A 27,694-nucleotide genomic window follows, 5' to 3' on the forward strand; every position below is an offset into this window, starting at 1 on the left:
ACCTGGTACTTTGTTTTCTTCTTTCTTTTAATAATAGCCTTCCTAGTAGGTATGAAGTAGTGACTAATCACCTTTTTTGTGTGTGATCGTGTTGGTGGCATTTTTAAGGAGGAATTTGCATTGATGAGCAAGAAGCACTTAACTGCAGCTGATTCCTTGTTATGTGGCATCAGTTCACCATGCTTTTTTTCTTTTTAAGTAGAGCTCTGTGCATGAATGGAGGATGGAAGGAGTCTCTGGGCTTCGCATCTGCCCACGATCACTCTAGGAAACATTGTCCAGAATCACGGGCTCCCAGTTGCCCATCTGTATGACGATGACATTTGACACAGAGACAGAGCGCTCAGGTCCACCCGGTGTGTGTGATGAACCAAGGCTCGTTAGAGCTGAGCCCGCTCTTACCAAATCCACGGGTGGGGGAACAGAGTCAGAAGGGGGTGTTGTTTCTCTGAGTGGATTTCAGCCCACCCTTTCCTGGTTTTTGTTCTCTTGAAACTAACAACTGTGATTGAAGACCGCTGTGGACATGAACAGGTCAGCGTCACCACACACACCTCTATTTTTTGGGGGGGGGGATTTTTTACCAATTCTTGAGCCAAACATAGGTGACTTATTCTGTATCTGAAACATACTTTTGACAGATGGCGAAAACTTGCCTTAATTTCTGTTTATTTCACTTCCGTAAGTAAGATCACTGTGCAGTATGGACCAGGAGAGTGAGTATTCTCAATTTTACAGCCAGGTAACCTTAAGAATCGCTGTCTGTCCAGGCCTGTGGTCCTGATTATTTTTTGTCCTCCGTGTCGTTTGCTTAGCGCCGTGTGTCATCCGTCACGGCCAGACAGCAGAAGTGCATCACAGGGGATTAGAGGAAAGCCATTTTGTGCTTAGAAAATAATTGAATGAAGATTTACTTTGTGGCTTCAAGCTGCAGGATAGCTTCGTATTTTCAAACCTCTCATTTGGTTATATAAGCAGAGGTGACCCAAGGTCTTTGAAAATGAAACCCCATCCAGAGTCATATAGGCCAACCTGGGCTTGCTTCAGCAAAGGCTCCTTGAGGGGCCAGGGGTCCAGCTCCAGGACACAAACCATGGGGTAGGAAGAAGCTGCCAGGCCCTGTGTCTCTTCGTATTCCTCCTTGCCTGCCAAGGTCAAGCAAATATGTATGGAAAGCGTCCTGAGTGATCCCCCTGACCCTCCATGCTCCCCATTCCCTTGCCCCACAGAACGTGGGGAGATGCAGACTTTCAGAATTCCGAATAATAAAGGATAGAAACAATAGCACCTAATTGTTAGCCCAAGGAGGTCTGTGCTGACCTGGTGAGCCCAGGGCATTCTCTTCTTCTATTCAGTCCTTTTCTCATTCTTCAGCTGCACTAGCAAGACTTCTCAAATGTTGGTGTTTTATTGTCTTACGAAGTAAGAATTACCCAACTTAGTTTAGAACCTGAAACCAGAGGTCAAGGCCAGCTGTCAGGGATTTTGGAGTGTCTGGCCCTTGCTTAGTTTCCTGGGCAGCTTTTCCCAAGCAGTGCTGCTTCCGGCTGGTGTCCTGGTGTCCTGGAGTCCGCTCCAATGCAGCTCCTCTTCCTGGCCGCCCAGGCTCCCCGCAGCTGGGGCTGGGAATGAGCCGGGAGGGTCTCTGGCGCTTCCTCTCCTTAATCAGCCCCACATCCCGGCGTGGGTGCTGGCATGTTCTTCTTCATTAGGTCTGAATCTTGATTCTTTGAACAGGCCTTGCAGGGTCTTTATCCCCTGATAAGTCTCCTGGGGGAGCAGCTCTCTGGACCCTTCTCTCCCCGTCCCATTGGGGGAGTGAGTACAGGCACTTTAGATGTAAGGTGGGGCGAGAGGGGCCGCTGAGGCAGGTTGGGAAGAAGTGATTTTGGGGTGGGTGGAGCTTTTGCTGCCCTTTCGGATTATATTGTGCAGTGAGGGTGTGGGTCTTCTCAGGAGAAAATTGGACATGCGATTTAAGGCGTACAATCAATACACGGCCAGCTGGAGAGACGTAATTGCACTGACAGGTAAATGGGGATTGAAAGGACAGGTGCAAGCACCGAACTAGCCAAAGGGATCTGATAAATATGGATTTTCTTAAGTGTCCGCCTGAATGAGATGGACAAAAAAGAGATGAAAGGCTCGAATGTTTGAATGATTAAGTAGGGAATCAGGACGCACCTTTTCGCTTCAAGACACCGTATCCATAATAAACTGTGATGAGGAAAAAGGGCTCCCGTGGCCCTCTCCCTTTAGCGACTCATCATCCTAATCCCAGTGAGTGAAAGCTGACCCTGTCTGGGGAGAGCAAGCTGATGGGATTAATCTGAGCCTCTGTGCTGCTTTATTATCCATCCTCAGGCAGTGGCGCGATGGGGATGCTTCAGCCACACCAGGGAAGCCCGCTGCTCTGGAGGCTGTTAGGAGTGAAGCGCTGCCCTTTGCAGTGTCTGGGCCCTGCCTGGGCGGCCAGGGGCTCTTTCCTCTGCTCCTTTACAGTCCCCCCCTCCGGCCCCAGTGGTGCCCAGTGGGCAGCAGCCCGAGAGAGCCCCTCCCTCAGGTTATCTCTGCTCCTGAAAGGTCGCTCCTGAGGAGATCTTGAGTGTTCACCTTCCTGTGGATGGTTCCCTCACTTGTCCAATTCTACCTGCTCATGCCGAGCCTGAAGTATTTTTATAAAAGATGTACTTTTACAGTGACCTTGTATTATGACCATCTCAAAATAAAACTGTTTAAAAGGAAAACAGTCATCCTTTATCCTGCTTCCCTGACGTGGTTTACCCCCATCTTCATCCTCCAGGTTTCACATGTATACACCCGCATAGACACACACACACATACATATAGTTATGTGTATATATTTATTAAATACACTTAAAACTATGTTTTTATGTACCCATTTTCCTGGCACCCACGTGCAGAATCCTGGCATCACCTTCAGCATCTTTTGCTCTCCTGTCCATCAGTGTGACGTGGTAGAGGGTAAGGGCTGTAGGGTCCAGCAAACCTTAGTTCGAGTCCTCGCTCCACTACATGGAGGAGGGTGACTGTACCTAAGACCCTTTTCTGTCTGCCCCGTTCATCTCTCCGTCCATCTGTCCTCTCCCACCATCTCTTCTGTCTGCAGACACTGTGTGCTTGTAACACGCTAGACGGCAGAGATCAGTACAGCGTTTTCCCTTCCATAAAATGTGGACGTCAGAGCATATTAAGCAGTGTTATGAGGACTCAGTGAGGTCAGGCAGGTGAAATGACCCATCAGAGCGACACGGAACAGGAGAGCCTCCGACAGATGGCGCCTGGGGTCAGCTGGCAGGTCCCATCAGTTCTTCGGTTTCCCTGACAGCTCTTACCTCCGTCTCTTACAGACTGAATAGTGCTGGGTGATCACTTTCATCCCCAGACTGTACAGTGGGCTTCCACTGGCCCTCACGGCCTGGTCTGTTCCAGTGTGTTCTTCCCTCACCACCACTGGCCCTTCAGAAGCACTGCTTTTGTCTGTTATTCTGGCTCTCGCACCTTTCGGGGCTGCTCGTGCTGATCACAGATATCCTGAACGTCTTCCTGGCCCCTAAATGCTCCCTTAGCTTTAGGGTCTTGGCTCTGGGCAAACCTGCCAGCCTCTCGCACCCTCTCCTGGGCCTGACCCTCTTCAGTTGGCTTTATCTACTGACACATGTGCAGGAAGGTATACTGCTGGTGTCACTTGTGGGAGTGGACGAGAGCTAGGAACCTGGGGATTTCTAGCCTGCCTTCTGCACTAAAGACTGAGGACTCACCCAGTATTTCTGAGGGAATATTGTTTTTTAGTGTGCTGTTCAGCAGAGAACAATAGAGTAGTGGGTTATGCCCTTTGGAGCTGAACTGGAAGCTTTTAAGGAAGGGTGACCTCGGTCATTTATTGTTTTGTATCCTCCATGTTATACTTTTCATAAAAATCTTAGGTTACTTATTAATTTCTATAACTGATGATTCAGTTACTGATTCATCTCCGGGAATACTTACCAAACCACGCTGAGTTTGGAAGACGCTTCGTGTCGTGGATTTGGTAGATTTGCGGGTCCCCTTCCAGCTAGTCTCAAGCAGGCATATACAAGAGGGGTGTGAGGAGGCACCCTAGCTTTTCTTCACTTCAGAGGGCTGTTTTCTGTAGGTTGGGTTTGTGTCTTCAGGAGTTCTTGACGTTCAGAATTCTTCTAAGGAAGTTCTGCACCCACAGTTGGGGATATGCACATACTATTTATAATAAATTATTCTCTTACTAATAGGGTCTAGTGTTTATCAACGTTTACACACCTCTGTATTGTTGGAGGAGAGTGCACAGTACTTTACATGTTGCTTCCTGGTTTATACCTTGGCAGAACTGTCTTAACAATCCCTAGCCCTTCCCCTCAACTTTAGAGAAGAGGAACTAAGGTTTAGGTCTCCCGGGGCCCTGTCCGTGCTGGCATTTTGTGGTTCTGTTATGTAGGAGTCCAGTCAGTATCAAATGTGGGGACTTCCCTGGTGGCGCAGTGGTTAAGAATCCTCCTGCCAATGCAGGGGACACGGGTTCGAGCCCTGGTCTGGGAAGATCCCACATGCCGCGGAGCAACTAAGCTCGAGAGCCACAACTACTGAAGCCCTCACACCACAGCTGCTGAGCCTGCGAGCCACAACTGCTGAAGCCCACACGCCTGTAGCCCGTGCTCCACAATGAGAAGCCCACACACCATGATGAACAGTAGCCCCTGCTCGCTGCAACTAGAGAAAGCCCATGTGCAGCAATGACCAACGCAGCCAAAAATAAATAATAACTAAACAAGTTTATTAAAAACCCCCCAAAACCAAATGTGGCTGAGTCTTGAATGAAATGCCTTCTGATGACTGTTTATGAGATTCTTTCTGTAGTGAAATTAAATTGACTTATGACAGCATGTAGCCCTGTTTGGAAAACAAAGCTTTGTATATTCAATCTAGACCTTACTAATTTTAGTTTTCTTTTCTCTCCACCAGTTTGCTGTTTTGTGGTTCACAAGAGATGCCATGAATTTGTTACTTTTTCTTGTCCGGGTGCGGATAAAGGACCTGACACTGATGTAAGTAGCCTGGAAACTATTATTTTATGTTGATGAGGGTTTCCGAGTTTAATATTTTTAATGCCTGAACTACTGTTGTTCTGGCACATACTGTTCATGGGAAGGCTTACCAGTTCATTTCATATAACTTTGGCTTTTACTAATGAATAGATTTATAGTCCTTTTGAACCCTGGCAGGACTATCCCAGGCTCAGAGGAGAATTTCCTGTTATCTTCTTTGTACTCTTCAGCTCTGGGTGGCACGTAGGCTAAATCTACCAAATTTATAGTCCTAGCTTTCACAAACACAAGGCAGTTTATTTTGGAAAATGTTGACACATTTTACAATGAACATAAATTGCCCTTCAGTTTATTTGTAACGTCGATTAACTAGTAGGGCCCTCACTGCTTTTGGCCGATGTAACAAACTGTCCCTAGTTTGTCTCATGGGATCCTTGCTGCCTTTCATTAGGTATTATAAATGCTCCTGTTGACTTGAATAATTCAGCGTCGGTTTTGCTGAACAAATGATCTCTGAAACTGCCCACATGTGAATACCTCATCTCTCTGATTTGTGACCTAACTCTGCCTGTCTCTGCTGAGTCTCTCCGTTGCATCCCTTGTCGGCTGAAAAGCGGGGTCGGCAGAGCAGAGTGGGAGTTTGGGGGCGGGGGAAGCACCAGTGCCTAAAATACATCCAGTGGAGGGGAACTTGAACTGTTACATGGAAAGTCATATTTTTAACTGAAAAAAAAATTTGCAGGGTAGGCCCGGGAGAGTAGGCATTTCTGGATGGCGTGTGCTGGACCTCATTGGCCACTAATACTTAAATGATTTGCTCCAAGTTATTCCTACCTTTGGTGCTTGTTCTGATTGTTCTGGTTGGGTTTTTTTGGATTTTTTGTTTTTGTTTTTTTAAGGCATTCCGAGTGGATCATCTTGCCTTGAGGGAGATTACAGATGTAGAAGAAAAGAAGTTAGAGGCCAGGAGAGAGCTCTGAGGAGCCCCATCCTGCAGATCGCGTGGGAGAGGAAGGCAGGGAAGGGGGTCGGGAGAGACCAGCAGGGTGAGAGGCCAAGTTCACAATCCCCTAAAGGGCCTGTCGGCCAACTCTGATCGCATCTGTGATCTTGTTCTGAATCCTCTGTTGGCTCCAAATATTCTACGTAGATGGTAACACACATCCGGGTTTGCATAGGACAGACTTGCTTACCTAGGGAAGCCTTGGTTGATGCTTGTTTATGCCTGTTAATTATCTTCAGCAGCTCCTTTCCTGGTCAGAATTTTTTTTTTTTTTTTTTTTTTTCGGTACGCGGGCCTCTAACTATTGTGGCCTCTCCCGTTGCGGAGCACAGGCTCTGGACGCGCAGGCTCAGCAGCCATGGCTCACGGGCCCAGCCGCTCCGCGGCATGTGGGATCTTCCCGGACCAGGGCATGAACCCGTGTCCCCTGCATCGGCAGGCGGACTCTCAACCACTGCGCCACCAGGGAAGCCCAGAATTTTTTTTTTTAACATCTGTATTGGAGTATAATTGCTTTACAATGGTGTGTTAGTTTCTGCTTTATAACAAAGTGAATCAGTTATACATATACATATGTTCCCATATCTCTTCTCTCTTGCATCTCCCTCCCTCCCACCCTCCCTATCCCACCCCTCTAGGTGGTCACAAAGCACCGAGCTGATCTCCCTGTGCCATGCGGCTGCTTCCCACTAGCTATCTATTTTACGTTTGGTAGTGTATATATGTCCATGCCACTCTCTCACTTTGTCCCAGCTTACCCTTCCCCCTCTCCATATCCTCAAGTCCATTCTCTAGTAGGTCTGTGTCTTTATTCCCGTCTTACCCCTAGGTTCTTCATGACCTTTTTTTTCTCCTTAGATTCCATATATATGTGTTAGCATATGGTATTTATGTTTTTCTCTTTCTGACTTACTTCACTCTGTATGATCGATTCTAGGTCCATCCACCTCATTACAAATAGCTCAATTTCGTTTCCTTTTATGGCTGAGTAATATTCCATTGTATATATGTGCCACATCTTCTTTATCCATTCATCCGATGATGGACACTTAGGTTGCTTGCATGTCCTGGCTATTGTAAATAGAGCTGCAGTGAACATTTTGGTATATAACTCATTTTTTGTGTGTGGTACGCGGGCCTCTCACTGTTGTGGCCTCTCCTGTTGCGGAGCACAGGCTCAGCGGCCATGGCTCATGGGCCCAGCCACTCCGCGGCATGTGGGATCTTCCCAGACCGGAGCACAAACCCGTGTTCCCTGCATCAGCAGGTGGACTCTCAACCACTGCACCACCAGGGAAGCCCACATGACTCTTTTTGAATTATGGTTTTCTCAGGGTATATGCCCAGTAGTGAGATTGCTGGGTCATATGGTAGTTCTATTTGTAGTTTTTCAAGGAACCTCCATACTGTTTTCCATAGTGGCTATATCAATTTACATTCCCACCAGCAGTGCAAGAGTGTTCCCTTTTCTCCACACCCTCTCCAGCATTTATTGTTTCTAGATTTTTTGATGATGGCCATTCTGACCAATGTGAGATGATATCTCATTGTAGTTTTGATTTGCATTTCTTTAATGATTAATGATGTTGAGCATTCTTTCATGTGTTTGTTGGCAATCTGTATATCTTCTTTGGAGAAATGTCTGTTTAGGTCTTCTGCCCATTGACTTCAGACTATACTACAAGGCTACAGTAATCAAGACAGTATGGTACTGGCACAGAAACAGAAATATAGATCAATGGAACAGGATAGAAAGCCCAGAGATAAACCCACGCACATATGGTCACCTTATCTTTGATAAAAGAGGCAAGAATATACAGTGGAGAAAAGACAGCCTCTTCAATAAGTGGTGCTGGGAAAACTGGACAGATACATGTAAAAGTATGAGATTAGAACACTCCCTAACACCATACACAAAAATAAGCTCAAAATGGATTAAAGATCTAAATGTAAGGCCAGAAGCTATCAAACTCTTAGAGGAAAACATAGGCAGAACACTCTATGACATAAACCACAGCAAGATCCTTTTTGACCCACCTCCTAGAGAAATGGGAATAAAAACAAAAATAAACAAATGGGACCTAATGAAACTTCAAAGCTTTTGCACAGCAAAGGAAACCATAAACAAGACCAAAAGACAACCCTCAGAATGGGAGAAAATATTTGCAAATGAAGTAACTGACAAAGGATTAATCTCCAAAATTTACAAGCAGCTCATGCAGCTCAATAACAAAAAAACAAACAACCCGCTCAGAATTTTATCCTGTTTTGGCTGATCGCTGTGGCCACCCTCCTCCCAGCCTGGGGCCAGGTGCGGAGTGTTAGCAAAGAGCTTTTCGCTGTGAAGCGTAACAGAAGGCGTACCTGTGATCTGCCGAGTCCCCTGAGTTCTGCCCCTGCTCATCTTTGTGTGTGTTGACTTGCCTCACATTTTAATATATTCAAAATTTAAGTTACAAGATGAGCTTTTTTTTGAATCTGAGAGAAAAAGAAGTGGGTGAGCTATTAAAAAGGTACAGAATAATGGACCAGTCCTGCCTATATGATCAAAAAGGATTGTGCATTCTTTTCCAAGGGGAAATTTTGCCTTTTGGTCCTTGGCATCCAGAGACTGTGATTGCGGCTTTCTGGAGCCAGGGTGTGCGATGTGACTTCCGTCTGTGTGTGGGACGAATTTACTTATTGAACAAACCTACAGGCTTCCCACACTGAACTCACCAGGGAAGTAGTTGGAAGAGCATGAAGGTATTAGGACATAAAGCTGAGCTGAGGATGGGGAATACATTTTAAAATCATGGGATTATAGAGCTGGAAGGGGTATTAGAGATTTCTGTAGGTTAACTTTATTTTTTAGATGTGGAGACTGAGGCATATTAAAGAAAGAAAATTAAATGAGCTGGGGCAGCATCCTGTTGCCCCGGAATACCTGGTAGGTTTGTGGCTGATTCTTTCCAGGGTGTTGGCTGTGAAGGGAAAGAGAGAGGGGTCCCTGGCCTGGTCCTGTGGTCAGCGGAGCACGTTGACAACCTGCTACCTGGTTTCATCATTGAAAGTTCTGTTCAGATGTTTAGAAGAGAGCTGATGGGGATGAAAAAGACCAGGTCAAAGGATGGAAGGATCAGGAGCAGGGAAATCTAATTTAAAACTACCCCAGGCGTTTGTTCCCTGAAAATTAAAGAAATTAAAGCTTTTTTCAAACCACGGTGAATACTTAAGATGCCCAGTGTCTGTGCTCCTTAAATAACGTCTTCGCTGGGCTCAGCGGACCCCAGAGCATCCACAGAGGGGGCGAAGGAAGCCACACGTCTCGGAAATCCACAGAGACTGTGCCTGCCCTGCCACCTTCAAGAGGAAAGGAACGGAAAATACTGAAAAATAACCTAGTGGTACCCGGATTACAGGAACCAGATGCGAAGGGAGTTAAACATTCTTTTGGGGCTTCCCTGGTGGCACAGTGGTTGAGAGTCTGCCTGCCAGTGCAGGGGACACGGGTTTGTGCCCCGGTCCGGGAAGATCCCACATGCCACGGAGCGGCTGGGCCTGTGAGCCATGGCCGCTGAGCCTGCGTGTCCGGAGCCTGTGCTCCGCAATGGGAGAGGCCACAGCGGTGAGAGGCCTGCGTACCACAAAAACAAACAACAACAACAACAACAAAGAACACATTCTTTTGAGCAGGCATAGTCTTCACGTCTCAAGGAGCAGTCTGGTGGAAAGGATGCAGAAGTGCAGGGAACCTTGAGGAGAAGAGGCTTCTGGGTTCAGTGGAAGGACCCTCCCCCGCCCCCAAAAAACCCTCTGGCCAGTCGCCCAGCCTCCCCACCCCCTCTGGACAGAAATTCCCTCCCAGCATGCCTACACATAAAAGCCACAATTTTTGAGACTTTAAGCGCAGGCCCGTGCACCCGAGGAGAGAAGAAGAGGGAAGACTTCCAATGACCCTGACACGAGAGGTTGGCTCGTTCACTGATGCTGCGGGTCCTCAGAGCCTGGCCTCACAGCCAGATGCAGGCGTGCGGAGCTGCGGTCCGGGGCTCAGAACGCGCAGCTCACTCCTCACCTCACATTGCCAGGGCGTTTTGAGTTGGTGCAGGATTGCGGCTTGCAGGTGTGCACCCTCAGGACGCAGCTCGGGGCCCCGCCCAGCACCCCTGCCCTTTGTCCAGGATTTTGTGAGAGGGAGGGTCCACATTTAGAAATAGCTCTTCTCTCCCTCCCCGCCCCCAAATTAAGACTGGAGCCAGGCCATGGCAGGTGGAGGGGGAGCGTCACCTCATTTGGCTTGGGGGGAGCGAGCGCTGTGACTTGGTTCTTCTGAAGGGACCAGAGCGCTCTTCTTTCTTCAGCTAACACTGGCCACCTGCCTTGATGGTTGTCCCGTCCCTGCCCTGCCCGGGCTGCGGTGAGGCCCACCGGGCAGGGCCCGGCGGGCTGGGTTTGAGGGGCCGGCTCCTCCTCAGGCCCCTTCCCTGCACTTTTAAATTTTTCAGCTCGAAGCCTCTGTCCTTCAGTCTGGAGCCCCTCCCTGTCCTTAGGACAACCTCTGTCCCTCGAGAATTGTGTCTCCTTGTGACTCCCCTCCTGCCAGAGGGCACATGAGGTACCTGGGTTTCCAGGGTCTGTGCACATGCTTTTGTGTGTGTGCGCGTGTGTGCGTGTATGTTAGCACTTTAAATCCTTGTTTTCCATACTTTGTTTTCTCTGCGCCTTCAGTGAGAAAAGCCACGAAGCGTCACTTTTAGAGAGAGCCTCACACCAATCTCAGTCCCGCTGTGAAAGATCATGTCTGGACTCACCCGCTTCAATCTGTAAAAGTGTAGGGAGAGAGGAGTCTTATGTGATGTGTTTAAGATGACACAAGTGCTCAACAGCTCTTTAAACGTAATCCTTGGGAGGTTTGCCCTGTGTGCTGGGTATGTGGACATTGGAGAAGGTGGAGGGGGGTCTGTTGAAAGGCTTCAAGCCCTGGAGGCCATCGGCTTCCCGGGGTTTGGTCTGCATTTCGGGTAGTCTCCCTGCCTTCATTCACCTGACGCATCCTCACCGGCCGGTGCCCCTGGCCTGTCCGGGAAGAAACGATTCCTGAAGGGCTTTGCTCTTCTTGTATCTGAGCCGTCCAATTGAGTCGAATTCAGGGGATTTAAAAATAACCTCCGGGGTCATTACTGAAGCTTCCCGGGTTGGGGGGAGCCCCCTCCATGCAGGTGGCATCGGGAGGTAGCTGCAGCCGCCTGCATGCTTGCAAGAATACAAGTGAGGAGATGAACCAACTTGTTACAAGGCGGGGAAGCTTGCTTCCGATCTGGGTGCGCCTTCAAGTCTGTGAAGCCCGTAAAACCGAGCCATCTGCAGAAGCTGAGAGCATCGACCATAAATGACTGACTCACAGCCAAAAATGGGACCCAGTGCACAGCTTGCTGCAGAGCAGGAGCAGTGTCCGGAGGAGCTGGACCCCGCGGGCAGCCGTGTGTCCAGAGAACCGAGCTGCCTGCTTTGCCTTTTGACACCCTGCAAATACTCTTGTTCTGAAGTTCTTCTCGGGGTCTTAGAAACTGAGCAAAGGAAAAAAGACCGCTAAGTTGTTTAAATTTCAACCTTTCAAAGCTGCATTTATACCAAAACTAGAAACATGTAAAATAAATCTAGAAATAAATTTAATTAGTGGATCTTCTATTTTCTCAAAGTGTGCTTTTATATGTAATAGGGAAACAAGACCATTGTGTGAGAAAAACCCTGTTAAACCCCAAACATTTTTTACATTCCTGAACCAACAAAGTGTGATTTGTAAAAAGTGCAGGCGCTAAAAAGTGGCATTTGAAATTCAGCAGAGGCACCTCCCGGGTGGCGCAGTGGTTAAGAATCTGCCTGCCAATGCAGGGGACACGGGTTCGAGCCCTGGTCCAGGAAGATCCCACATGATGCGGAGCAACTAAGCCCATGCACCACAAGTACTGAGCCTGTGCTCTAGAGCCCGTGAGCCACAACTACTGAGCCGCACTCCACAACTACTGAAGCCTGTGTGCTCTAGGGCCCGTGCTCCGCAACAAGAGAAGCCACTGCAACGAAGAGCAGCCCTGGCTCGCCACAACTAGAGAAAGCCCCATGCGCAGCAACGGAGACCCAACATGGCCAAAAATTAAAAAAGAAAAAGAAAAGAAAAAAGAAAGTAAGGAGAAAGATTTCCCTCCCCTTCAAAAAAAATAAATGAATAAAATTCAGCAGAGTGAGGTAAAGAGAGTCTCAGAGAAGGAACTGGGAGCCCTGCCCTGCCAAGTCACTGAAAACCTTTCTAGATGGTGGTTTTCTTATTCATCAATAGGGAGATTGAACTTGGTGATCTTCACAGTTGTCTTCAGCCCTAAATAATATTTTGTCACCTAAATGTTTATCGAGGGCTTCAAGCTGTGAAGATTAAAAAGGTGAAGGACAGGTCCTGCCCTCCCAGTGCATCCTCTCTGATGAAAAGGATGCAGATCCTCACACTGTAAGGTTGCATGTGACGGCTGCCATCAGTGGGGGAAGAAATAAGCTGTTGTTGAGTTTGAGTGGAGGGGAGAGTGCATCTCATGGAAGAATGAGGGAAGGCTTCCTGAAGGTGGTGACATTTTAAAGATTTATTTCAATTTTTTTTTCAAAATGTTCTTTTAAAAAAAAGTAGACCAATATTTTCCTGTTTTTCCTGCTGGCTTACGGGAGTTCATCCCTCACCAAATGCTGCTACCCAGTGGTGTGTAAACTCAGGTGACACATCCTTGCAAGAGGACCCATTAAAAGAGCACAGGCCAGAGAGACCCGCCATGTTCTGCAGATCCTGGTGAGATCCCCCCAGGTGAACCTTTCAGTGGAAGCCTCGCTGGTCCTGAAACCCCGGTCTGCACTCCTCACGTGCCATGCTGCCACGGGAAACCTGGAAAAGAAGTTATTTCGGGGAAACAAACCCAACCCAAAGCTACCGTGCTAATTCTGTTCTTCAGTGGGTGGATTATTTTATGTACCAGATTCACAGTAACAGAAGTATTTCCTACAAGGGTAGGGACTCCTGCTACTTTTGCACCAAATTAATTTAGCTGAGAATTAAAAATAGCCTCCAACACTTGCATCTCCATCTGCAGTTCTGATGTGCTACGGGGGGCCGTGGAGGGTGGGACATCCATCCTCTTGATGCACCAGTGAGAAGAGGGGGTGTGTGTGGTGTGAAAATAGAGAAGGTGCCCTGTGCTGGAACCAGGGGGCCAGGAGACCTGTTTTTGAGAGTGTCACCCCGGGGGCTTTTCAGCTTAATCCAATGGCTGAAGTTGCTACTGCGCGAATGTCTTTGGAACGCTACGCTCAGAATGGCACATACGGCCAGCGACTCATTCTTTTCAAAATCTCTCCTCTTGCCCCCCCTGCCCCGTCAGCCTTTGAGAGTGTGGTGTGATTGTTTAGGGGAAGCAGCCAAAAGTGCAGTGGAGCCAGATCTGAAAAAGGGGTGTGATTAAGGTGGGTGGTACCATTTTTGGTCAAAAAGAGGGTAAGATGATAAGGTAGACAGTGCTTTTCTTGGGAAAATTATAAACTGTCTCTGACATCAGATTTGAAAGCGACTTTTGTGCTTGAAGCTTGGAAAACACGTAGGAATCATTGCGTAGCTTCTCATGGACACTTATAGTTAATACCCATTCTAGAAAATTGTTGTCTTCCTTGACGGTCATGCCTACACAGTGAATTCTTCATGGGGCTGTCCTCTTTCGTTTCCCTTTGGAAACCAACAGCCCAGTGCAGAGCCTGGCACAGAATGGGTGCACAAAGAATAGTTATTGAACCAGAGAATGAGTGGATGAAGGTCTGATAACCTAATTTGATCACCAGTTGTATTTACATGATCTTGAATTACTTGGCTAGTTTAAGCTACACGTGAGATTGTTACTGAACTTGCCCAGAACTTAGGAATGATGTTTCATCAGCATTATTATGTCACCTCACAGGTGGAAGCCACACCTGATGGGCTTTCCTTCTCTTTACAGTAGTCATTTCAAACCATGGTCTCAGCTATTTGGAGTTGAGTTTAAAAAATGGTGGATTTGGACAATAGCTTTTGACTGATTGGGGTCAAAAATTGGTATGGGGCTTCCCTGGTGGCACAGTGGTTGAGAGTCTGCCTGCCGATGCAGGGGATACGAGTTCGTGCCCCGGTCCGGGAGGATCCCACATGCCATGGAGCGGCTGGGCCCGTGAGCCATGGCCGCTGAGCCTGCGTGTCCGGAGCCTGTGCTCCGCAACGGGAGAGGCCGCGGCAGTGAGAGGCCCGCGTACTGCAAAAAAAAAAAAAAAAAAAAAAAAAAATTGGTATGAAGCCTTCCTTATTTTTTCTGACCCATACCAAGTGACTTAGTAATATCAGTTCATGATGTACAAACAACCAAATTAACCTGTGCCTGAGAACTGGAGTCTGGGGCCACTTGTGGCTCAAATCATTGGGAGCTCAGAGCTAGAAGTTCTGCTCCACAAGTCATGACATCTTTATGATGGTACCTGATGTGTACCTAGCATCTCTATGTCTGATGCTTTTTCTGCTATTATTTGTAATTGTTAAATATTCTTTGAGCGTTTATCTCATGCCAGGTGCTATGAGATGGAAAGGTTAAAAAAAGAAACATGGTCTTTGTCTTCAAATAGCTTATCTGTAGTGGGAAGTCATACATATGAATCAACATGATTATTTATTCAGATGATTACTTCCGTGGATAACCCACATAAATGCACACGTCATTATCTTCATTGTACAGATGTGAAAATGGAGGCTTGGGGGTTAAGCGACCCGCCAGAGTCCAGCAGTAAGTGGTGAGCTTTGACCCAGGTCTCTCTGCTTCCAACCCTGTTCTTTCCGTGGTGCCGCATGGTTGGTTAGGAAAAGCCAACTTCAGGGGCAGGCTTTCTGTTGGCGAAGGCTCTATTTTGGGGGTCGGAGTCTGGGGTCAGTGTGTCTATGAGAAATCTCAAAACAGTAAGAAACTGAGATTATAAAATCCCAAGATGTTAACAGTAAAAGCATTCACCAAGAGGACTGACGGTGCCCACAGTGAAGGCTACAGCACCTGATGGGCCAGGTGAGAGCCCAGAGCCGTTTGGAGACTTGGTTCTGGTTCTCTTCAAGAAAATGGGAAGGTAGGGCTTCCCAGGACCCTGGGTTTCTGGAAAGATTCAATGCAAGTGGCTTCACCCTAAGTTGAAAGCCAGCCCAGAGAGCTCTTTGGCTTATGCCAGAGCTTGTTCCTGGCTTTCAATGAGTCACTCTTTGTTAAACTGAAGTAGGCGTCCCATTCAATTAGCTAATACCTTCCTCACCTTGGCTCTGTCTTTGCTGTTTAATAAATTGCCAGTGGGAGGCTCAGGAAAAGTCTGCGGACAAAAAGAAGTGCGTTTCCTAGGGGATAGGAGAGGAAGGAAGATGGAGGGGTTTCTAGTTACAGCATTATCACTGTGACATTTCTTTATTTACAGTGAGAGTAAGGGTCCAAAACAGTGACAACAGTCAATGAACCTACTTAGTAGGAATTCTGTCTAGGCCTTCGACAGTGGCCGAGAGAGATGAAACCAGTGGGAGAGTCGCTTTGGTGACAGCTGTTTATACTGTGTTGCACCAGAAGCTGTGAGCAAACGCCCTCAATCATAGTCTCTTATGAGCAGGAGGTGAGACGGACAGAGGGAAGGTCAATTGTTCTAATCATTTTGTTTCATTCCACATTTCTATTTATTTTTATAATCCAGCCTGTTCCCGAAACACATTTATTTTGAGACTGGTAGTCCAAGGTGGAAAGCCAGGTTCTAAGAAGAACGTCATTGCCACGACACGACTGTGCCACTCTCCTGCGTCACATTTTCCCAGGGTTTCTACAGGGTCACACACGATGACTCCACTGGCTGTTTGCTGTGGCTGTTGGTTGGTCCTCCTCCACCTTGACCTTTCCAGAGGAGGGGAGCACAGGTTTCTTACATAGTGGTGGCAGTTTTCCAAGAGGGCAAGTCTTAGCGCACTTACACATTATGTGTCCTGAGGTCTCACGACCAAAGCAAGTCACATGGCCAAGCTCTGGGTCCCTGTGAAGGTAGATTTGTTCGGGGTTCTCCAGAGAAACAGAACTGATAGGCTGTGTGTGTGTGTGTATTTGTGTGCACAGATGTATGTGTGTGTACAGGTGTGGGTGTGCGCACACAGGTGTGTGTGTGTGTTTCCCACAAAGAGGTTTCTTATACAGAACTAGGTCATGAGACGGTGGAGGCTGGCAGGCATTTAAATGTTAATCTCATCCAAAAACACCCTCCCAGAAACACCCAGGATAATGTTTGACCAAATATCTGGGCACCCCATGGTCCAGTGACGTTAACGCACAGCATTAGCCATCGCAGAGGGACAGGGCACAGGTGCGGGCCCTGGGAGGGCTGGGTCGCTCGGGCCATTAATTTAACAGTTTACCGCAGGATGACTTATTGTGGTTGTGTTGTGTTGTTTTGTTTCCCCTGAACCTCACCTATCTCTGTATTCCCAGCGCCTCGTATGATTTCTGACTCACAGGTGATCGTGAACGTGTGTTGTAAGAGTGGATGGAAGGAAAACTGAAGTCTCTGATCCCAAATAAAATAAATATCTGTAAAATGTTTCATGAGATTCTCTCAGATCAATACCAGCCGTTTCTTGATTTTAAATTAGTCTTTAGGCAGTGAATTTCCTTTAGAAAGTTTTTTTCTTCCTGTGTTGAGAGAATCTTCCGTGTTTGAGGAACTCATGCAGGATGCCCATTGCACTGTTCTTTGCTAAACGTATGACCAGGATTTGTAACTTGGTGAAGGTTTTTCGGGTTAAATGTTGGTGGGGAAAGAACCTATTAAAAGGAAATGCAGGCTTCCCTGGTGGCGCAGTGGTTGAGAGTCCGCCTGCCGATGCAGGGGACGCGGGTTCGTGCCCCGATCCCAGAGGATCCCGCATGCCGCGGAGCCTGTGTGTCCGGAGCCTGTGCTCCACAACGGGAGAGGCCACAGCAGGGAGAGGCCCGCATACAGCAAAAAAAAAAAAAAAAAAAAGGAAATGCTTGTTTTGTCAACTACATGTTTTAGATTTATATTCCTTGAAGTCACTGCTAATTGTACAGTTAATCTGGAGAGGTTTATAACAAATCACAGTTCAAGAGGAAGAGAAATGATAAAGCTGAGGAGTCAGGAGTCTTTGATTTCTTTCCAGTTTGAAATAAGAGGTGCGTGTCTAAGACATGCATCATTGTGCCAGGATAAATAATCCATGCGGAAGTCATAGAGGTTGCTATTCATGCTCATGAGAAATTTGTATTGTTATGAGATTGCTGTATGAAAGAATATTTTGAAATCCACAGCCTACACACTGTTTAACAATGGTTGAGGGTTTTTTTTTTTCATGTCATAAACATCCCTAAGACAAATACCTTTCAGAAGGCAGTGTGCACATTGCTTGCTGTCTATAACCTCAAGTCCCTAGCCTGTCCCTCCCCACCTCTTTTTCAAGGCAGTGAGCTTTGGAGAGTTAACATGGGGTAGACATTTCATACCTGAAAATGATATTTTCCGTGCAGGAGGGTGACTTTAGGTTTCTAAGATATGAAGCTGTATCATGACTCATTTGTTCTTAAGCAGGTCGTTCCCCCGTTACTAAAATTAATCACAAAAGACCAGGGAAGCTTGAACAAGGAGAGTTCACACAGCAGGTCTTAAAATTAGAAAGGGAGGCCTCCTTTCTTTTGCATTTGCGAAGTTTGAATGATGCACCAAGGTTTTAGGTAATTCACGTTAATCAGGTTTTTTTTTTTCATTACAAATCTGTAATTTAGAGTAACTGAAGGTACAGAGCTGGAAGTGAGGAAGAAAAGTGACAAGTTAAAAAATTTAAAAAGGAATCAGGTGCATGTGTGAAGCAGACCTGCCTGCAAGTCCACATGCCCACTGTCTGCTTGGAGCTACGTGCTTTGGTTTGGTCATATTCTCACTTACTAAACGCCTGGTCATCCAGGAGCCCAAGGATGGGAGAGTCCGATGAAACAACCTCTGGAAAAACGTGCACTTTGCCAAAGAGCGTCTTGCTATGTCTGCTCACGTCTGCTCCTGTCCCCTCCAGTTTCTCGCCTAGGCAGCATCCCCAGTGGTGTTTTTCATGTATCAGGCAGATCACATCATTGCATTGCTGTGTCCACACCCTGCAGTAGCCTTCCTTGACCATTACAGTGAAATGCAAACGTCTTACTCTGGTCAACAAGGCCTGTGGTGATTGGGATCTGGTTCCTGTCCACCTCACAGACAGGACAGGCTAATAAGCTCATTTGCACCTGAGGGCTTCAGCACTGGTGGATTCTTGTGCCCGGATCTTCACGATGCTCCTTGATACCATTCCGGTGTCTGCTCAGGTGACTCCACAGAGAGGCCTCTTCATCTCTCACCCTCCCCTCTTCACTGTCCATTAGCGTGTCCTCCTTATGTACCTTTGATGGTCCTTGTCACCCTGGAAACCCTGCTATTTATTTGTCACTTGATTGCTGTCTGTCTCTTCCACCAGCGCGAAGCACCGTGCGAGCAGGCCTGTCATCTCACTCACTCTTCTATTTGACTTAGAACTGTGTCTGCCACGTACTAAGTGCTCAGTTAATATTTGTTGCCCAGATGAATGTATGTGACTTTTACAAGAGAGATGAAAAAATCTTACAGGGTTTTGTTTGTTTCCTTCCGATAATGTAACTAAAAGGAACTGTCCTAGAATCAGTGGAGATTTTTCCTTTTCTGTGACTATAATGCCATACCATATGATAGTCATCTGGCCATGCCAGTTGAGCCTAAGGCCTACTGTGTGATTGGATGTATCTCCCCGACAACCAAAAAAGCATGTTCTTCATAATCTTAATGTTAGGACTATAGGGTCTATAAAATTCATTAGAAAATAAAATGTATACGATCAGTCTTACTGAAGCAGAATACCCAATTACCCACCAGATTCTGAATGTCAGCCATTCTAGATAACTGCCATAAGTCTTGAATTTGAAACCTTGAGAATAATTTATATCTAATAGGATCTTAACATTGAAGATTAGGGTATGGCTATATATTGGCTTGAGTGCAGTGTCCTCTTAGATTTCCCTCTGCAGTCATCAGTTTCTTTTACTAACAATCTGTGGGCGGTAGGGCGTCGTTAAGTCAATTGTGGTACATCCGTGCAATAGCACAGGTGTAGCCATTAAGAAGGATGACTATAAAGACACGGAAAACGCTTGTATGATGCTCCATTGCAAAAGCTTAACGTAAAGGTCTTACTGTGATTAGGGCTATGACCAAATTTATGTACGGAGGGGGCAGGGACTAGAAGGGACCCTAGGAAACTGAAATCATGATAATTTGATTTTTAAGATGATTTGACATAGATTATTTTTCTGGATTTAATCTTGTTGGAATAGTACAATTTTTGAAAAGCTCTAATTGGCATATTTGTCCCCTCTCGAATCTCATCCACGAAATTCTTTTGAAATGTGACCAAGTGCTGTGGTCTCCCAGGACGTCATCTGAATGGAGCAGACTCACCCACCTGAGAATAATTCTTTGCCCAGCAGCAGTGTGCTGGCAGAGCTGTTTGCTGCAGACGTCTAGGCTGCCACGGGCTAAGTGGATCCGTTCGCAACACGGGTGATAGAAAACCTGGCCAAGCAATGGTTTGAACTAAATAGGGGTTTTGTTCTCATGTAACAAAATGTCTAGACTGGGAAGTCTGGGGCTCATGTGGCATCTCCAGGATTCCATAAGGACCCAGCCTTTTAGTTCAGCCTTCTTATCGTGTGGCTTTGGTCCTTTCATCCTCATCTTTGTTGTCCTGGTTGTAAGACGGCTGCTCCATCACCATCCCTTCCAGGTTCCACGCAGGAGGAAAGAGAAGGGTGAAGGTCAAAGCACAGATGCCTGTTGAGTCTGCTCCCTTTTGAAGGATTCCCCATGAAACCCAGTCTGACAACCTCATTTACATCCTGTTGGCCAGAACTGTATCACACAGCCACTCCTACTTGGAAAACGTGGGAGTTTTATTTTGTTTTGTTTGAAGCTAGGTGTATTTCTGCCCAGAGCAAGGTCAAGGTAGTTCAGTAACAAAGAAGAGGAGAATGAATATCGGATAGGCAGGTAACAGTGAATTCTGTGTTGAAGTTGCCGAGGGTACATTGCCTTCTAGATGTAACTGCCTTCACCACTTGGGGTGCGACGTGCCCTTTTCTGTACCACTGTTGCTATGACTTCATCTCAGTGGTACAGGAAGGCTTCTGTTACTGACGTGGTGTCATGAGGGGTTTTCAGATACAGTCGAATTAACGGAGTTTCTTGATCTGTTGATGATAGGAAAAGGAGACAGGAATGAGGAAGTCTTGTGATAAGTTCTTTTTTTTAGCAAGACTTTGCTGGAAAACAAAACAAGACAAAACTTGTTCTTTCTGTTGGTGACAGTACTTCTAAGTTATCTTGTGAGGAGCATTTTTTTGTTTTGATAATGAAATATTTTGAGATTCCGTAATTGTGTTTATTCAGTCATAATATTCTTATTACATAGTAGTTTCTGATAGTGAATAATAAGGGTTGATTGAAGCAAAGAGGGTATACCAGTCGCTCACTGTTTCTTGAAGCAGCTTTGGTCATTCAGAGCAGCAACAGCATCCTCCATAGGTACCAGACATCATTGGAGTATGAAGTGCAGGATGGACAGTAGGTATTAAGGAAGGTGTTGAGAAACAGGTATGATCAGGAAACCACAGGACAGAGACCCGAAAACCAGTCAGGAATGTTCCGCGTGAAGAAAGGGGTAAGTTGTAGGCGTTGATGAGCACTGGCTTCTAGCCTAGAAAGAAGGGTGGGCTTATCTTTGGAACTCCAAGGGACAGACCTACCCCGATGACTAGATGTTATAAGGCAGAGTGGAGTGTAAACTCCAAGAAGAACTTCCACGGAGCGGACGTTACTAACCGTAGGAGAGGGACCTCAGGGCGGGGAGCCCCAAGAAGGGTAGCCAAGGGCTGCTTGTCATGTTCTTCTGAAGGGGCAGTGGTGGCTCCCATGCACGCTCTAGTTTGCGATGAGACTTGGAAGGATGCTGGGTTTTCTCTCTGGAACGCCTTCCGCCATGGCACCCGGCCAGTCCTTAGTCTTTCTGTGAGGACCATACCGGGCATCTCTTCTCTCAGAGGCTTTCCCCGACCGTCCCTTCTATCTCCATGGACTCCCCCCGCCCCCTGCCCCATTCAGCTGCTCCTTAGCTGAAGACACTCACAACCCTCTGCTGTCATTGTCTTTACCCATAGGTGGCTGTCCCTTGAGGGCAAACCCATCTTTTACCTTCCTGTCTTCTGTGCTTACCCAGAATCTGGCGGTCTCTCTGGCTCTCAAACGTTTATTGAATTAGCAAGTCAGTGAGTAGAGACTAGTGAGATTCTGCTTGAGTTAGCCTTGCCCTTATAGAGAATTTCTGTTTCGACTTTATTGACACCGACACTGTTCTCGCAGGTGGTGGTCGAGCCAGGTAGCACCATGGGTGGTTACTGAGGATAACGAGTGACGCACGGGTCTTTGTGCAAATGCCACCTCGCTTAGATGTCTGACCTCCGTGCTTGTGGTGAGGTTGAAAATTGCCCACAAGCTGTGTTCTCAAAGTGCTCTGCGCATTCAGGCTTACGGGTGCGAGTTCCGTTCTGCATCTCTGTTGATGATCAGAGGGTGGACCACGGAGCAGCTGGGATGCTCGGAGTACAGGAGGCTGCCAGGTCCCCTCTTGTGTGTTGAAATAGAATAACCAGAGAAGAGCAAGGCAAGTGTTTAAAATAACTTGGTACACATGTAGGTGAAATAACCTTACCTCCCAGTAGCTGAGAAAAAAATAGGTCCCAATTCTGGCTCTTGTTCCGGGATATTTTTAGCATGAGAGGGCTCTTTCTTCTTTGATCAATGAAGGAAAAATCCCGGTAGAAAAAAATTAGGTGGGGAGAAGTCTACTCAAGCTGTTTTATTTTATTTCCACCTCATCCATGAAAGAAAAGCAAACATGAGCAGAGGCTGATCACAAGCACAATAGAAGAGGACAGTGTAATGTTTTCTGCTCTCATACTTGTTTATAATATGATTTAGTTATAACACACACCGCTGTGAGTTGTTTTCAGTGTGTGGCTTGGTAAATTATCTGGAGGGCCTGCTATAAAACTCTTGTTTCATAAGATACTTCCCATTTTAATTTTCTTTGGGGGAAATTATGGGTTTTTGGAGTTTGTTTTTAGCTTTTAAATGAACGTGATTTATTTACCATAACATTTGAATTATGAGCATTTCCCTGTTATTACCCCCTAAAAGGTTTGGTCTATTTCTACTAGAATCTTCTAAGGGAAATTGATGAACCTAGGAACCTAATTTTAGACCTCCTGAAATTTGGCAGATGGATGGTATCCATAGTGTTCTGAATCTGTTCCTATTGGACGTTTAGAAATATTCACGTCATTAGAGAATATGTTCAAGAAAAAAAGATTTTAACCCCAAATCGAATGACCAGATCATTGTTTTTAGTCTCTTAAACTGGGTATGCATTTGGGTAGCAATTTCTGAAGAGGCTTCTGTACTCTCTTCCTTTTCTTTCCTGTGCGATGCTGCTGTTGTCATGGAAACGGATCTTGGAGTTGCTTTGTTACACAGTGTAAGGGACTCCCTGATATGGAGAGTTACTGCAGGTCATATCAACACAGAGCCTTTATTAAATGTTGTGCAACGATGCATATTGTATAAAACATGGAGCTCTGTATTCTTTGGAGCTTACACTAAAGAAGACATAACCCTGACACCCATAAAAGACAAAACAAACCTCAAAGTCCTAAACCTCAGGAGCCTTGAAAAAGTACAAGCAACAGGCACACGTCATTTCTATTGTAGGTGATGTGTTATGTCCGTGGTCAGGACAGGTCATTACTAGACGTCCAGTTAGGGTTAGCTTGTTGAGAAAAGAGGCTTGGGAGGTTTGAGTGGTCCAGGAAAGGAGCAAGCCAGAAGTTAAAAGGATTGTTGGAAATGCCCCACAACCGTTTAGAGGTAGAAATTGAATCCTGAGATGAGAATCAGCTGCGCCTAATAGTTTGAATGCTTGGAGGCCTCCAGGTTGTAAGGTAGCCCAGTCAAGTATCCCGAGAGGGTATTTTTACGATGTTTGTCGTTGTGTTGATTCGGGTCGGGGGGAGTGAAGCAGTCGAAGGAGCTGTGGACTCCCTCGGCCCTGGGTGTTTGTCTCTTGCCTTCTCGCTTCCAGTAAATACCATCACCTCCCTGGGCCTCAGGTTCCTCGATCACCTTTCCATCGGTCACGCTCCCATCAGTTGTACTGAGGTTGAACTGGGGGGCTGATGACAAAGGCCCTTGGCCCTTGTGCTTATTTCCTTCTAAACTTCAGGTGCCCAGATTTATTATTTTTAAATATACTTTTTGCTTGGGCTACAGAAACAATTAACCACACTCTAACGCTAGTATCCTGCATTCTTATTCCTAAGTGGCTGCTGATTTCCCAAGAGATTAGCCCCTAGACTTAACAGGAAAAGTATAGTGATTCCAGTACCACTTGCAACTGCTATTTCAGACACACTGAAATTCTCCTGGGTCTGTCATGACCAATTTTGCCACTTAAAAAAAAACCTGCTATGGAGTATTTTTTTTTAAACTGCAGTGATTTAAAAGTCTCACACCAGGGCATCCCTGGTGCGGTAGGAGACCGGGGCCTTGATTTATGAGATGCTTCAGATACTGTGTGCCATGCAGCAGTCAGGACTCTTGGGGGACCTGGCCCCTCGATACAAACCAGATTGTACGTTCAGCTAATTTTGATTTGGAAATTGCCCCCTTAAAAAGAAAAGTCCTAAAAATGTTTGACATTTACAGGATTTCTGCAGCAGTTGGCAGTTTCTCTAGCAAGTGTCTTCACAGGCCTTGAAAGAAGTTGGCAATTGCTAACTCATGTTTTTATATAGTGTAGGAGTACAGATATAGTCCTGATGGTACATTGTAGTGATGGGTATAGAGAGTCTAATGGCTATCAAAGTCAGAATTCTCATTTTTTTTAGTCTATAAACATGTTTTCAGCTTCCAGATATAAACTCATCTATAAGGATAATAGTAGTGCGTGACCACAGTATTTTTTCTCTAATTTCTCAATTGCTTTTCACTTACTTTTTCTTAATAAGTACTGTCTCTAGGATCTCAAAATATGGTATAAATTGACAAGATGAGGTTCAACTATTTTTCCTCTGGAAAATTAAAATGTGATTTTAGCCCCCTTTTTTGGTTAATTAGGACAGCTAAAAGTAAACATCCAGTTATGCAGTGATGAGTCTAGTCTGGCTCAATCTGTATTCTCTAAGAAGTCCTAAATTACAAGGATGTGTTGAAAAGAAGGCCAGTCTAAGACAAATTTAGATTTCATGTAAAGAACAAACTCCTCTCAACTTTATGGATTGACACTATGTGTGTAAGAAAAGAAACAGGGTCAAGAATTGTTTCATCCCTTTACTCTGAAAGGCGAGAAGGGAAACGGGGAGACCTGGTTTCTACTTTTAGATCAGGCGTCAAAATACTGAATGTTCTTTGAAGTAAAATATTCAAGTGAGGAAAGAATGGAGGAACTCAGATTTAGCTCTGACGGAACGCTGCTTGAAGCTCATAGCCCCTTTAGCTACATTCAGCCTCTCATTCCTCCCTTGGCCGTATCTCAGCTCCCATTATGCATGACTGGGACATGGAGGCTTGCTCTTGGTCTGGACCAGAAAGCCCCTCGAGGTGTCCAGTGGGGAGCTGCCGGGGTCCCGAGGTGGGCACCCTCCTGGTGCTGGCAGACCGGGAGCCCGAGGCGGAGCACAGGCACCATGCTTGGGAGGAGATGATGGGCGTCCCAGGACAGCAGGTGCCCCCTGGGACCGAGCCAGTGCAGCCGGCTGTGCCAGGACACAACACCTACTCTTGATAAGCCCCCTCCCCTCCTTTTTTTTTGGCTGCTTGCAATTTCTGTGCTTATTTCCTTTTAGTATCATTGAGTGATGTCCCTGAGTCTGTCCCAACTCTGCCAGGCAGAAAGGAGCTCCTGCTAATAGTGGAGCCCAAAGGAAAGAACAGCATGGGGTGGAGGCGGAGAGCAGGAGTAACTGAAGCAGGAGAGACAGCCTGGAGCAGCAGGAAGCTCGGGGCCGACGGGAGCTTGTGCTTGTGACCTCCTGGAGAAGCTCAGTCCTTACTAGGTATTATATTTTTTTAATTACAGAGGGGCTGAGTTAGTCCCTTACAGGTGGTTTGTGCTAAACCCCACCGGGCCCTTTGTAGAGGGCGGAGGGACCAACTGCTCAAAGTGAACTAGAAGGATGCTGCGGGTGTTTCATGATGCCCGGTCTCCTGGGCGTAGCAGTGAAAACCATCGCATCTCTTCGGAACTTGGGCAGAATGGTGTGAGCCTGAGTAGGTGGGTCTGTCATGGGCTGACACGTGTGGGTGACTCACTGAAGAAACAAGTCAGGCCCCCAGAGAAGGCCGAGAACGTTTCTCACTCATCAGACTCGCTGTGAACCTAGTGGGGCCTTGAGCTCTACTCCCGGCCCAGGCTGTAGTGTCAGGACCCTGGGCACTGCTTCCCCGTGAATTCTGTCACTGCTCCTGGAAGAGCGATCTGGTGCCCTCTGGTTCCCACGAGTATCCAGGAGTGGTGGTGGAGGGTCCCAGTGGGCAGGATTGAGTACAGGAGAAAGGGCAGTGCTGCCTGTGGTGTGGATGACCCGAGCCACCCGAGGAGAGGTGGTTCTAGGCTCACCATCAGTCCGGTCTCAGTCCATCAGTGTGGGGCGGTGACCCCAAGCCTGGCTGCACATCTGGATCACCTGGGGTGCTTTCCAAAATGCATTTCCTGGACCCCCTCCAAACTCAGGCAGGTCTTAGTGGGGAAGGACCAGGCCTTAGGAAACATAAACTTTAGAGGCAAATAGTCCTGGTGTTGCACCTCAGCTCCAGACACCCTTACCAGTTGTGTGACCTTGAGCAGGTCAGTGAACCTCTCCAAACCACCGTTCCTTTATCTGTGTGCAGAGGGTAAGTAATCATACTTGATCTATAGAGTTTGGGGATGAATTCAGTGAAATAATGCATGTAAAAAGCTTATTAGCTCATGGCCCATCACATAGTAATGATTCAGTAAATATTAGCTGTTACTGTGCTTCACCAAAATGTGCCTCTGCTGCTCGGTACTGTGGGAATGTATAAAGGAATTAGGAAGACCACGCTCCCTCCTCTGACGAATATTCGATGCAAGTGGATGAGACAAGCAAATGCACATGCATGTTGCGTGAGCTTTGGGAGAAGGGAGTGCTTTGTGATGAAGTTCAGATTGCTGGAAGATGCTGGAGGAGAGAGTCTGGGCCTGGGGGTGGGGATGGGGGTCTGGGGTGGTGCCAGTGGAAGCAGAGAAGGCAGTGACTCTGGAGACGTTTCAGAGTGAGCATCAGAGGGGCCTGTTACCAACAGAATTGCCTTCTGATGATGACACTGTATCTAATTCAAGACTCTGACTAATTGCTATTTTTAGTTGCTTGTATTCAAAAGCTTGTTTATACCTCTGAAAACTTTCAGCTGGGTGTAGTGCAAGGAGCTTAAAGCTCAGTCCAAACTCCTGAATTCTTGTCCCCTGTCTGCCCCTGACTAGCTTCTGAGGCCTCGGTTTCCTCGTTGTGGGGACGGGCAGGAGGACCAGGCAGCTGTCAGGGGTCTTGGGGCTCCAGCATGAGCCATCATTCAGCAAATACATCTACCACACTTCCCTTCCAAGGCATTTATTGCACATCCTTGCTTTTCAGTTCCTGGTGCTACGGACCACCCATTGTTCGGTGGAAGACTTACGTGTTTCGCTCATTTGTTGGTTGAGATTGACATTCCTTTAATGTCCACAGAGATGGACATTTCCTCTTAGAAAAGCATTTTTGTTCAGTTTGGATTATATAGAAAGTGTACGTCATCATGCGTTTGTTTGGTGTCTAGTCTCAACAAGCTGTGACTGTCATTTTGGAAGACGAATGTGGGAGCATCTTAGTGTGTCATATCTCTGCTGTAGTTGTAACTAGTGGTGGCCCTGACTTCTAAGCAATTGACTTCAGCTGACCCGTGTTTATAAGTTAGTGCTTGCCTGGGTGTCAGCATCTAGCCCGTCTCATCTCCCACTGCGGACCTGATAAGTGATGTTCGACTCACACCCCCTGGGAGGCGCTCACTCTGGCTTCACAGATCTTCCTGTTTGTCTGCTGTGGACCAGAAGCCCCCCCATGCACAGAGGATCCATCAGTGAACTAAAGAGACAAAAATCCCTGTGCTCGTGGAGCGTCTGTTCCAGTGCTATGAGCCTGGAAGTGCACCTGCCCTGTTGTCCCTGATGGGGGTGACCTGTGACAGGCACCCACATCCTTCTTCCTTCATCCAAGATTCCTTCCCTCCCTGTTCTCCAGTGCCTCCCTCGTGACTGTGCAGGGAGGCTGAGTCATGGAGATGGCAGTGCACTTTCGTGTGGAAACAGTGGGCCATGTGATCATCAGGTGTCTGTGGT

The 27,694-nt window shown here is 46.8% G+C and overlaps 1 protein-coding gene across 1 annotated transcript in view; it reads left to right on the forward strand.

Moving 5' to 3' along the window:
- The window catches only part of PRKCA (protein kinase C alpha), a 380,941-nt gene that overhangs the window by 156,389 nt on the left and 196,858 nt on the right, over positions 1 to 27,694 (forward strand). Inside the window, exon 3 of the mRNA XM_060082984.1 lies at positions 4,999 to 5,081. Coding sequence (XP_059938967.1) covers positions 4,999 to 5,081 — 83 coding nt within the window. The remainder of the gene's footprint in view (positions 1 to 4,998; positions 5,082 to 27,694) is intronic.

Source organism: Mesoplodon densirostris, chromosome 18 (assembly GCF_025265405.1).
Source record: "Mesoplodon densirostris isolate mMesDen1 chromosome 18, mMesDen1 primary haplotype, whole genome shotgun sequence".
Lineage (NCBI taxonomy): Eukaryota > Metazoa > Chordata > Mammalia > Artiodactyla > Ziphiidae > Mesoplodon > Mesoplodon densirostris.